We start from the raw sequence: 14058 nt of genomic DNA on the forward strand, positions 1-14058 counted from the left end.
TGAATAATTAAATGAATGATGGCTAAATTCCATTTAGCTGCTAAAGTTAAGGGTCATGGTATAGTATCACAGTGACGTAGTTTATTGGACTGAAGCCATCGTTAATGTAATTAGTACCTGTGCTTCACTACGACTCATCAAGATGTCTGCTGTGAAAGAAAGTAAATCCAGAGAAATGGTCTAATCAGCAAAAAACCTGTGGTTGTAAAAGTCACCATATTCATCCTCAGATCGCAGTCAAGCACCACTGGTTTTAGCCTGAGTAACACTCATGTTCACGATGACCGTACTCTCGTAAATAAAAAATGTGATTCATGAGGATGTTCCCTTAAGCTTGACCGTTGCCCTAATTTCTCTTTGCAACTAGTTGAGAATTCCTGTTAATGTACTGGATGTTCTCTCAGTCATAAAATAAAATCACTAATCAAAACGCACCTTTTTAGATCTGCTTTTAATGTGTAATTACTGCTGTGATTTTATATGATGTCCTTGTTTTAGGTGATTTTATATAATGTCCTTGTTTTATGTTGATTTTAACCATGTAAAGCGACTTTGCATACCTTGAAAAGTGCTAGATAAATAAAATGTATTATTGATATTATTATAAAATACACATTGAACACGGAACATCTGGTGTGTAAGAGTGAACCAAAAACACTCTCAAAACCGTAGAAATTCTCTGAAGCACAAATATGATTGCGGCAAGAAGATGAAAAGGATCTTTCTGATTACTTGTTTTCATATATTATGTTTTTTTTTGCAAATATGACAGGATGGAAACCCTGTGTCTCACATTACCTATGAGCTATATGTAATGAAATCTTTTGCCACAACCTATTAACCCACAATCTCACATAATTGCCGGAGAAGTGACATTTTAATGTCATACTGTGTATGAAAATTAAAAATCTTCATATAAATAGAAGGCAAAATGAGGGGTTGTAGATTATTTTTTTTGAGTAGCAATAATAACAGTGAGGACACACTCATGCACGCTCTAACACACACACACACACACACACACACACACACACACACACACACACACACACACACACACACACACACACACACACACACACACTGTACAATGGGTATTAAAGAGGCCTGTTCAACCCAAAGTTAAGCTGTTAGACATTTCTCAGCATTACTGTCAGTAACACTTCTCTCTTATCAGTTTTTCTTTTTCTGCTGCTGTTTCATTTTGCTGCTTTTCAGCTCAGCTCTGTTTGCTCAGTTCCTCAACCTTCAGTCGCTCTTGTTATGTTGCTGTCATCAGTTTATTTCCACAAAGTAGTTAAAGGATAAATGTAGAATGAGTGAGATGCAAAGCCGTACAACTACAACTGACACTTTTAAGGAAACAATGGTTGAAACATAGCACAGGGTTTAACATGTTATTGAATAGACAACAGAAACTTTAACGGGTATGTTTTCATCTCTGTTCGACAAATGACTCAAATGAATGTTTAAAGGTCATTGCATGTATGAATGTGCATGTGTGAATGTGCAAACATGATTGGTTTGTTTGAAACGGCCATATCTCCTTCATACACTGACAGCACCTCTAGCCAAGCCAAGTATGTGTCCTGCTCTGTCACTCTGTTGAGGTGCCAGTGAGTCTGAGTCCAGAAAATGTTTTATGGGCATCCAGGCCTTGCTGTGTGATGTTATTCCAGGTCGATGTTCCTTCTGCACAGACTGAGGGACAGTGAGCTTGCTGTTCTTGTCAACTTGTATAATAGTGAAGCTTCAACATGAGGAACAGTGAGAGCATCTGAACTGTGCGCAGTGAAATGTAGAGAAGGACTCTATCGGCTTGAGGATGAAGGTAACAGCGCTCGGGCAGGTAACTCTAAATTATTTGACAGTTGCCTTTCGGTCAAAACACTTTTTCTGCAAGTGAGTCAGGTACAATAGAGCATTTAATTTGTAAGGACAGATAAACAAATATTTCAATCTGACCTACATGCAGGTGGGGTGACATCCTGGCATTAGAAAACCAAAGTGTGCATGATGAACTAAGTGAAGACCACTAGCAGATTAACAGGAATGGAACAGCTCTAAAAGCATATGCCGTTGAAGTCTATTGTGTGACATTGCCCTCAAGTGGAGAAATTGGGTAACTGCAGCTGCTGGGGATTAGCACAATTTCTGCAATAAAGTGTCCCATGCCTCAAAAAAGTTACCATCACCTTTGTCCTCAGTTTGACACTTCAATCAGCTGTGCATCACATGACAGCGAACTTTCTGGAGTATATCCACCGGCAGCATGTGCTATTTAACTAAAAACAAAGGTCCTATGTGACAGCTGAATAGGTTACCATTTAGGATTTTGTCTTAAACAGCGACAGTGAGGCGTAATCTTACAAAGGTAGGCAATTTCATCAACAACACCCCAAAACAGATTTTTTAAAAAAAAGACAAAATATTGAAATGTATTGCCATTAAAAAATGTGTTTCCCAAGCAGACACTCAAAGGTTGTTGTTTGTTTCCAAGTCCTGTGAAGAATTGATGGGAAACATACACTTAATTTACTTAGTGAATGAGGAAGCCTGGATCCACGGGTTAAAGACTATTGACTTCTGACCATTTATACATAGTTGTTCCTTCTTTGTAGGTTTAGACCCAAAGTATTCTAGATAGCATTTACTGCAGGTTCGTTTTTACATTTTTACTCAGCAAACAAAAGTGACAAAAATGTATGCATTTTTGGTGCTTTACATTAGAACATTTCCAAGTGGGATGAATGCTAACAGTGACTTCAAGGTTTATCTTTGTATTCATATATACCAAACCTTTGTCTGCCTCTGTCTGACATTGGATTCTACAAATAGTTGCACACATTTCTTTTTTGAATAGTTTATGACATTTTTTACCTGTTTTTCTAATTTGACCTTTGCATGTTGGAGTTACAGATGCATTTATTTATATAATTTGGTATCTTTTCTACAGCAGATAATACTCTTCTGGGATTTTTACTCTGTGTTTTTACTATTTTGTATTTGCTTTGAAGGCTTTTTTTTCTATGAGTGACAGCTCTTAATGTTAATGATGATTGATCTGAATTATTACAAAAAACTAAGTGTATTTTAATGTAAATGTGGATTTATGTCTGTGTGTTTGTCCTCTTCTGCCCTCTCCACACACACCACGCCACTCGACGTGAGATAAATCCACACGTTTTAGTTGTACGCGTCTCTGACGTCAGCGCGTACTCAACGCGTAGCATCGTGATAGTCCCTGCCCTTTACATCCGTCCACATCCTACAAGGCTCTGCTCCCAAGCGCAGCACGACGATGGCCCTGCTCAAGTCCAACAAGGTGATCTACTGTCTGGGGAACATCTCCCCGGCCCTGGGAGTCCTGTCCACCCGCAACAGGTAAACAGCCAGAAGACGCTCAACGCCAACAGGTCGAGACGTTTACATCAAGAGGAACTTGGTGATCCAGCATGCGTTTGTTTTACAGCTAATTTTAGCTGAACTAGCAGACTAGCCGTTATTTTTAGTTCAAAGGGTTTGTCACCCATTACTTGTGCGTCGAAGCTGCCTTGCTGTGTGATTACTTTAGCGTACTAGCTGCCAAGCTAACATATAGGGGTCAAATGATTTCACAGGCCCCGCGTTGCTGTCTCGGGTTAGCTCCGGTGGCGAGAGCCAACAGAGGGAGGCGAACATCACTGGTGGCAAATGCATTCCGGGTGTATGACCTGATAACCTCGCAGGTGACATCCTGTCCTCTGACACTGACCTCAGGGAGTGACTCGTGTGTCAATGAAGCCCGCTGCTGACTAAAGTCACGTTGGTTTGTCCGCAGCCCGAGTTGACGTTAAGAAGTCGCTGGTGTATATATGTTAAAATAATAAACCCAGGGTGGTCTGGTTCGTTTCAATAATTTGTTTATCACAGTGTTTAATGTATAGTGGCTGTTTTGTTGCTTCGCTTTGGTTTCTAAAGCAACTTTCTTAATTTTCACGATCGCGGTGGCTTTAGCTGTCAAACCCACGCACAGTTTGAGCTCAGCGACTTGCCGTAGTTGGAGTAGTCGTGCGAGCTGATTGGCTGAACTGTTCCGTTTTTCTTCGCTGATTGGCTCAATTCTTGCCTTGAAACTGATAGTCCCCGATGCCCTTTCAGAGTCTGCTTGGAGGGCAAACTTGTTTAGATCTGTAAATGTCTTATTTTTATACATTATTTGATATGCATAAGATATTGAACATGTAGGCTGTGTACACCGTTTAATTGGGAGTGGAGTGTTGAACTCTAGGTTTTGTTAGCTATCTTTCTGTCAGTGTGGGTGTTTCAACGTGTTTGTCATCCGGTTGCGTCACATTGGTTTCAAATAAAAAATTAAGGACCATCGCTGCCTTGACCTATTTTTTTTTCATGTTTGACGTTAAACCTTGAGCTCAGAAATGCTGCCGTGTTGCTTGTCAAAATTACTTTGTTCTATTTACCACTGCTGTATAAATAATGCTGTGTAAATAAATGCTAAAGTTCATCTGTTCAAAGGTTCCGTGTGAATGTTTATGTACTGCAGGCAGAATGAGGATGCTTGAACTCATTAAAATATAATACATTTTAACTTCAAAAATACAATACAAAGCAAAGTTGTGATAACAACATTTACAATACCACAACATACAACACAGGTTGTAAATATTAATTGCATAGTGCAAACACTATTGTATTTAACAGTTGCCAAGCTGGACTCAAACCAGTTAACTCTCAATTTTCTTGCAATACACATGTTTGTCAGTGAGCTTTAGTCAGTATTTAACAAACCTATGTGTATTATTATTAGTAGTAGTAGTAGTAGTAGGGGTGTAGACTCTTGCCCTTTCCAAAGTGTTCAGTCCTAAATTTAGCTGCAAAGTTTAGAGGGTTTACAAAGAGGAAACATGAGACAATGTGAGAAGCAGGGTAGTTACAGTGGGTACGGAAAGTATTCAGACCCCTTTAACATTTTCACTCTGTTTCACTGCAGCCATTTGCTTAAATCAAAAAAGTTAATTTTATTTCTCATTAATGTACACTCGGCAATACATCTTGACCGAAAAAAAGGTGCAAATTTATGGTCATAAATATTCAGACCCTTTGCTCAGTATTGACTAGAAGCACCCTTTTGAGCTAGTACAGCGGCCATGAGTCTTCTTGGGAATGATGAAGCAAGTTTTTCACACCTGGATTTGGGGATTCTCTCCAGTTAAGTCAGGTCGGATGGTGAACAGCCATTTCAGGTCTCTCCAGAGATGCTCATTTGGGTTTAGGTCAGGGCTCTGGCTGGGCCAGTCAAAAATAGTCACAGTTGTTCCAAAGCCAGGAAGGTGAACCCTCTGCCCAGTCTGAGGACCAGAGCACTCTTGAAGAGGTTTTCTTCCAGGATATTGCTGTTCTTTACTGCATTCATCTTAGTCATCCTGTCCATGCAGCTGAAAAACACCCCCATGTTTTACTGTTGGGATTGTATTTGGTAGGTGATGAGCAGTGCCTGGTTTTCACCACACATACCACTTAGAAATAACACCAACAAGTTCAATCTTGCTCTGATCAGACCAGAGAATCTTATTTCTCAGTCTGGGAGTCCATGTGTTTTTTGGCAAACTATGTGGGCTTTCATACGTCTTGCACTGAGGAGAGGCTTCCAAAGGGCCACTTGGCCATAAAGCCCCGACTGGTGGAGGGCTGCAGTGATAGTTGACTTTGTGGAACTTTTTCCCATCTCCCTACTGCATCTCTGGAGCTCAGCCAGAGGAATCTTTGGGTTATTTTTTTACCTCCCTCACCAAGAATCTTCTCCCACGATTAGCGGGACAGCCAGGTCTAGGAAGAGTTCTGGTCGTCCCAATGTCTTCCATTTAAGGATTATGGAGGCCACTATGCTCTTAGGAACCTTGAGTGCTGCAGAAATTCTTCTGTAACATTGGCTAGATCTGTGCCTTGCCATAAGTCTGTCTCTGAGCTCCTTTGGCAGTTCCTTCGACCTCATAATTCTTATTTGCTCTGACATGCGCTGTAAGGTCTTATATAGACGGGTGTGTGTGTGCTTTTCCTAATCAAGTTCAATCAGTTTAATTAAACACAGCTGGACTCCAATAAAGGAGTAGACCCATCTCAAGGAGGATCGGAAGAAATTGACAGCATGTGAGGTAATGAGTGTCACAGCAAAGGGTCTGAATACTTATGACCATGTGATATTTCAATTTTTCTTTTTTAGAAAAAAAAAAACAGATGTGGACTGTTGTCAAGATGAGGAGCTGAGTCTAATGAGAAATAAAACCTTTTTGATTTTAGCAAATTGCTCCTTTTCATTCATAGTGTGTGTGTGTGTGTGTGTGAGTGTGTGACTATTTCAGGCATTTCATTATGGTATGTTGAACGTAACATGTTTAAAGTGTATCAGTGTGTCATGTGCATGTCAGTCTGAGGTCAAGATGTAAGAGGTAATGGCCATTTTTACATTTACGACTCAATTCTCAAGCCAAATTCTTTGTATTTTTTTTACAAGTACATGGCTAAAAAATGTTTCTTATTTGCGTTCCAAATACTGGGACAAAAAAGATTGCATACATGCCAACAGCCCAAGGAAAGATAGCATACATGTTGTTTACCATAGAATGCCTTGTTGGTTGTTTTGTTATGATGGGAATATATTTGGTGAACAAGGGAGTTTGTGTTTCAGACCTGTATTAACTGTTACTCTATTTTTTGGACTCTGGACCCTCTCAATGGATTATGTTTGTTTTACGTAACACGTGCCCATTGACCATGTGTCATTCATAAGTCTCTACGTCAGTGTGGTATCCTCTGGTCATATGAGGAGTTAAGCTTGAGTATTCGGACCCCAGCAGGTCATAAGAACAAGCCTAATCACATTAGTGTGGCCAGTGTCTCCTCAGGACGTGAACACTTGAGAAGCAGCTTATTTCATGACCTTGTCAGGCAGTATTAGTGGTTATGAGGAGAATAGCTGTTCTTCAGTGCAGTGCGCACATATTAACTTTTGATTCTGTCGTCACATCCTCATCACTACTCATGTGATTGTGTGTCTTTGCAGCTCATGGTGGGGTGGAGTGCAGATGGGTCCCCCTGATCCCATCCTGGGGGTGAGCGAGGCCTTCAAGAAGGACACCAACCCCAAGAAGATGAACCTGGGAGTCGGAGCCTACAGGGATGACATGGGCAAGCCCTTTGTGCTCAGCTGCGTCCGCAAGGTTTAATTGTCGACAATCTCTCCAGTGGCTCTACTAATGCTACACAGGCACACATTGTATTATCAATTCAGAGGTTTTTCCTTTAACTTAAGCGTTGAAAGCAGTCTTATCATTGAGTTTTGATTTCTTATGATAATGAACTGCAGTACCCCCCTGTTCAGGAACATGGATGGTTTATATTTCCACCAGGTGTTTAAAGGGGACGTTCTGTCTTATCACCATGTGCAAGTGTGTATGCATTTGCTAAGTGTCTTCACACAATTTTAACTAAATTATAGAGGCAACGATTATTAGTCAAGCTTATTATAGTAGTTCAGTTTTGGTTTTAGTCGTACAGTTTTGATTGTCATGAGTTCTAAGCGCCTTTTGAGTACTTAGAAAAGCGCTATATCAACTTAAGTATTATTATTCCCTCTAGGCAGAGGCTATCATCACAACGAAACAGATGGATAAGGAGTACCTCGGCATTGGTGGTTTGGGGGAGTTTTCCAAAGCCTGCGCCCAACTTGCTTTCGGTGCTAATAATGAAGTCTTGAAGAGTGGGAGGGTAAGTTAACTACTCCAACCGAAATCTGGTTCAAATTAGTTTTTTTAAGCCAAAATCAGTGCAGCAGCTCTCTTCCCCAAACAGAGCATCACTGTCCAGACCATCTCAGGAACTGGATCTCTGCGCATTGGAGCCAACTTTTTGGTGAGGTCCACTTGTATTGATCATTATCACACTACAAATCATTGGATCAGGCTGGGTATCTTACCAAGACTTTCTTTTGTCCCAGGCTCGATTTCATGGAGGTCCACGTGACGTGTACCTGCCCAAGCCGTCCTGGGGAAACCACACACCCATCTTCAGAGACGCTGGCATGCAGCTCAACGCATACAAATACTACGACCCGTCCACCTGCGGCTTTGACTTCAAGGGAGCTCTCGACGACATCTCTGTAAGATTTAAATCATGAACTAGTCAGGATTGGGTGAAGCAATATGAGAAGAAACATTTTCAAGTCCTACTTTTTAACTTTTACGTATGTAACGACCACCAGAAGGAAGTTTTATGTTTTTAGACTATTGTTAATTAGATTTTGGGTTATTTGTCTGGCATCGCTTGCTGCAATGAAAACACTCAACTAAGAGAGTCTGTATTCCACTTCCATATTCTAAGTTGACTAACCAAACTTTTTTTTTTAAAGAAAATCCCGGAGCGTAGTGTGATCATGCTGCATGCTTGCGCTCACAACCCCACTGGTGTGGACCCTAAGCCTGAGCAGTGGAAGGAGATTTCTGACATTGCCAAGGTGAGAAGGCATCATCTCAGTAAAGCTCTGTGAAATGTAGCGTGTTCAGGACACATTTTAGTTTATCCCTAAATCGAAAAGTCTTTCAAAGTTAAAAAGTCATATTTGCTAATTACTGTACTCTATCAAACTGTTATCCTTGAATTATTATAAAGTAATTATCTCTATCTGCATCTCTCTTCTGTGTCGTCCCTCTTTTACAATTTATAGAAAAGAAACCTGCTGGTGTTCTTCGACATGGCCTATCAGGGCTTTGCAAGTGGAGACATCGATCGTGATGCCTGGGCTGTGCGCTACTTCATCGAGCAGGGCCACAACATCCTGCTGTCCCAGTCCTTCGCTAAAAATATGGGGCTCTATGGTCAGTCAGAATTCCCTACATGCTCTTAAATAAACATTTGTCAAAAAGATCTGCCGGTAATGGCGCCAGTGGCGGGCCATGGTTTTAGAGCTAGGCCTTCAATGAGTGTAGTTCACATCACGGGTGGACTGGGAGGAAAAAGTGTCCTAAGAGTTACTCTCACAGACCGACACAGTGGCGTTCATACAATCCGCTCTCCCACACGGCTCCACCACGAACATACGGGGCGAGGGGACTGACCCGCGGAGCTGCTCCATGTGACGAGGAAAAAAAAAGGAGACTCAGTGATCAAGGTGTGAGGTGAGCTCTTGCTTTCATTGCGCCACGGGGTTTCAGAGACCCTCTGCCGTGCGTTAGACTCCTTCGGCCACTTCAAGACGAGTCGGTTGGGTTGCCGAACCCTGGCGCCCTTTACATGGGCCAATCCCCGCCCTGGCGACGCAAGGTGGTTAATGCGCACTCGGGACAGTGTCCACTGGTGGACAGTCAGTGTCGGAAGCAGGGGGCCACGTCCCTTTGCCGGTGGGGAGAGAAGTCACAGCAAGCACATAATCCACGGCCCCGGGTTAGCACGCGGCCTGAGCCTTTCCAAGCCGATCTAGAGCCGGTCGCGGCACCTCACAGTGGAGGAAATGCTCCCAACGAGGGCCAGCACAGCAAGGGGAGAGCACAACCCTTCACATCAACAACAATGCATGTTGTCCAAATCTATCCAACAAAAACCACGACACTGACCCTGCACTGTGTAGACATGACATTGCAGCACAGCTGCCCTGGCGACAACCTCTCTTGCGGGGAGAGGCCGCGTTAAAAAGCACCAGCACCTCCAGGTGCAGCAGCATCTATAGCACTGTGGCTTGTTTATGATTAAATATGACTGTTAATGTAAATCAGTTCGTCTTTCTAGGAGGTTCTGGGTGAGACGGTAGCTTCACTGACCAATCACAGCGCATGTCAATGGTCATGCGGGCCCTGTGACCAATCACACGCTCAGGGTCTCGAGAAGGTTGTTTCCTGTATTTTAACCAGGCTAATGTTACCTAAATGAAGAGTGAAATGTGATTGGATAAAAAATGCTGTTAAACAGGTCCCAAGAAGCCATACCAGAGGCCTGAAGGAGCAGAGGAACAGATGAAGGCAGCTGTGACATGAGAAAATAAGCTAATAGGCAACAATAATTACAATCCATGTAGTGTAATTATTTTACACAAATACATTATAAAAAAACCTATAACTTTTAATTATAAAAATACAATATAACTTTATCTTTCTGTTTAGGCCTGCTTAGAAGGCCCTGACGGCCCGCCACTGAATGGCACAGAAATTCAATATGATGTAATTATGTCAAATGTTACGGGAAGGGGTCTGCTCATGTCTGGTATCTGTGATCACACAATTTTGGCCGAACTGCAGAATCTATTGAAATTACTGTTGCTTGTGTTTTACCACCACCTAGTGTAAAAAAAAGGAGAAAAAAGCAGATGGTGGAGCAGGATTTTCTCAAATGAGCATTCGGGCTTTCAGTGCATTGAATGTAGTTATATTATAATGTGAGGCAGGTCTAGCCCTTCCACAGCCATCTAGTAAACAGAGGATAATTGGGGGGGGGTCAATGTTTGTGTCCGGAGTAGTTCCTTTTTTCACCAAAACAATGTTTCATTATGTGAACAAAGTGACAGTGAGATATCATTTAATTTTGAGAACTCGGGAGGGAATAATAAAAGTTGCATGCCTCTCATTTTACAACACTATTTTGTGACTGTCATGTGTGACCTTTGTGTTCTATAATGCAACTTCCTGGTTGGTAATATACAATAGGATGTTCTTATTTTTTGAATACAGAAATGTAGGGAGTCCCATTGTAGTGTCAGATTGTATTGGTCTTTGGATTTAAGTGAGGAATCTTATTCTTTTGCCCATTATAACTGCTCCTTCTCATGACTGACATTGATTGAAGGGTTTAATTCATCAGTTTGTCAGACCTGACTTTGTGATACTTTGTGCATGTTGATATTTCCAGGTGAGCGTGTTGGTGGCTTCACTGTGGTGTGTAACGACGCAGAGGAGGCAAAGAGGGTGGAGTCTCAACTTAAGATCCTCATCAGACCCATTTACTCTAACCCTCCAATGAACGGTGCCAGAATTGCAGCAACCATTCTCAATACACCAGATCTGAACTCACTGTGGTATGTGTTTATAGATCATAAATAGGCACATGTGACCTGAACTGGATGTGTAGTCTGGATATTTTTAAAAACGTTGAGGTTCAAATCTTAATCTTCCATATTACACCAATTAAATCTAATTCCAAATCACTTTCTTGAAGTGTCTGACCGTGCTGTCATTCTTTCCAGGCTGGAGGAGGTTCACGGTATGGCTAACCGCATCATTAAGATGAGAGAACAGCTGGTGGCTGGTCTGAAAAACGAGGGCTCCTCCCGCAACTGGCAGCACGTCATCGACCAGATCGGGATGTTCTGCTTCACAGGCCTCAAACCTGAGCAGGTACAAGGCATTTTTTAATATTCTTAAACAAGTGTTAATTTGCAACATTGCTTATAATAGAGTTTGTGTTCTTAGTTTGATCAGCTCTTCATTGAAAATGACAGCAAAAAGCCATTATTTGAAAAGTTGTAACATCACCCACACAGTGATTGTAAACCAACTGTTACTCTGGGGAGAGGAGAAATTACGAGTCCAAAATAAACATCCTGCTTTGAGTAATATTATTAAAAAGTCTGTTTTCTAACTGCTGAACACATTCTCAGGCCATAACGATTGTTTCAATGTTATTCAACCTCACAGCAGCACTGATGCTCTTCGTGTTAGGGTCTTACATGCCACCCCCACAACACAGACTTAGAACAAGTTTCAGTCTTGGTATTAATAGATCATATTTGAAACTGGGTTGAACTCTCTGACACAGTGTTACATTGGTTTAAATCCAATTTCATGGACAGAGACTTATTGGTATTGATCAATAAATTCCAAGTCTGAGCCTACAAAAAAGATTTAACGTTGTCCAATGCTGTATTCTCAGGCCCTTTTTTTCAACCTCTAAAGTCTTTCACTAGGTAAAAAAATTACAAAATAATGTACCACCATAATGCAAAACATTTATAATTCATCAGGATTAAGAAGGAAAAAAGTCTTAATGCTTTCATCTTTGGTAGGCTACTGCAATTGTCAGTGGGAATGTTTGTCTATTTACTTTCATGTGGATTTTGAGTTGTGTGTTAATTTATTTGTATGTTTTTCCTTCAGGTTGAGCGCCTGACAAAGGAGTTCTCTGTGTACATGACCAAGGATGGCCGAATTTCAATGGCGGGCGTGACCTCTGGTAACGTGGGCTACCTGGCACACGGGATCCATGCAGTCACCAAGTAGAGTGGATCCTGCCGAGAGAGCTATATAATCAAAGCAGCAGTGTTGATGAGGTCACTTGTTCTCTGTCTCTCCATTCCACCGTTTAGGAAAGAGATCTATGTTTAGTTAGACATTTTCTTAATTGGATTTCATCATGAGTTCAACTTGCTGTTGTCAAACTATTAGGTTTTTTCAGTTAACATTTCACTAAACAGGCGCCCAAAATTTTAATAGTCATATTTTTTCCGACTACTGACGGATCATCTTTGCTTATTTATTTTGTGGAATCACCTGTTTGATGTGCATTAACATCTGTCGAAATGTGTGCTGTTCATCTGCAGTGGGCCCACTTGGTATAAAACATCCAGAAACCAACATGGCGGTAATGTTAGACTGTGCATTCATTTTATGCACACGTTGAGATTTCTGTTATGTAAAAACTCGTTGAGAATGTCTGAGTGTTTTTGTTTTTTCTTCAATCTAATGGTGAAGTCGTAGCACTTAAAAAGTTGAAAAGCATCGTTGAAGTTTCAAGATTAAACAGGCATTCTGTTTTTTATTTGTTAATCAGGATATCAATTTCCTTCCTGGCTAATCTGCAGTTGTCCATCTAAAATGACGAACCATCCACTAATTTCGTCGTTATCTTTGTGTGGCATGTCCTCCCTTGTATTCGCAACTTTTCAGTGGGGTCTTGAACCATCTTTGGTTTTCAGTCTAGTTGGCGGCCAAGCAGCAGTCCCTTTTTTAACACCTGATACAAACAAGCACACAAGTCAAACACTGTTGAACTTAAGCAATTAATACTTTGAATGAATTCCACAATGGAGATTTTTTTTCTTCTCCATAGTCTACCAGAAACCTAAATTCAAAGTCTCATTTTTTTTTTTTTTTTCAAATTTAAAAAGTAAAATACAAATCCTGCAGTCTTTGTGTGGTTAATAGACATGAGTGGGGTATGTGATCATGGTGAACGCCAGACAGTTCATGAAGAAATATCCACCTACTGCTCATTCACTCACATATATGTGTACAGTGTATAAATCTGTTCATCAAGAAATGTGGGGTTTGCCCGCAAGCTTCTTATACTTCTGAAAACTCTGGCTCTACGCCTCCATGTTTTGCATTCTGTCATAAAATAATGGCTCAGTGGGCATGTATTTAATTGAACAAACAATAAATGGTTATGAAGAATGATCTGTTCTAATGTGCATTTTGTTGAAGCCTAATGTAAGTTCCTGTTATCCTTTTCCTTAAAATATACCCACCTATTCATCCCTATGTGCCTCTGACTTGGTTATTTCAATCGGCTATCGATTATTTCAATTTACTATTTTTAATGTATACTGTATTTTTCCTTTATACATGCTCTTCTGATCTTAGACACAAAGATGGCATAATTTAGGGTTATTTAGTTCCGTATTTGTTAAACATACATTGTGAATTTGTTTACATTTCGTCTGAATCCATCATGGCAGACATTGAACATAAACTAATCCTGTTTTAACCCTTGTTTAAACTAGTTTAACTAATCCAGGGTTAAAATTAAGATGTTCAACATATCTCTGATTAATTATGAACTAGTTTAAACCTAGATTTACTAACCATAATTTAATTCTTGTCGGTGCAACCCAGCCTTTTCATTAATAGTTTTCCTCCTAATTATCTATGACAAGAGGTGTTTGTGACAACATGGGGCTGTATTGTTTGCACTGCATTTGACCTGCTGCATGAGTCCTTGGGTCCTCAGGGACCTTCTGAGTTGTAGGATCCTAAATGTTGACACAGGTCCCCTCTACAAAACCGGACTGGAAGGTGAGGT

General features: G+C 40.9%; 1 protein-coding gene across 1 annotated transcript; it reads left to right on the plus strand.

Moving 5' to 3' along the window:
- The first annotated feature begins 3228 nt into the window (after positions 1-3228).
- Positions 3229-13433, plus strand: LOC137786615 (aspartate aminotransferase, mitochondrial-like). The gene is made up of 10 exons (XM_068578652.1): positions 3229-3384; positions 7061-7217; positions 7636-7764; positions 7849-7908; positions 7994-8155; positions 8405-8509; positions 8720-8870; positions 10891-11056; positions 11225-11375; positions 12135-13433. The coding sequence occupies exons 1-10, from the start codon at positions 3302-3304 to the stop codon at positions 12255-12257; spliced, it is 1287 nt and encodes a 428-aa protein (XP_068434753.1). The 5' UTR covers positions 3229-3301; the 3' UTR covers positions 12258-13433.
- Positions 13434-14058: the final 625 nt, after the last annotated feature.

The sequence above is a fragment of the Clinocottus analis genome, unplaced genomic scaffold, assembly GCF_023055335.1.
Source record: "Clinocottus analis isolate CAN_PGR_092001 unplaced genomic scaffold, fCliAna1.0.p SCAF_1, whole genome shotgun sequence".
Classification (NCBI taxonomy): Eukaryota; Metazoa; Chordata; class Actinopteri; order Perciformes; family Cottidae; genus Clinocottus; species Clinocottus analis.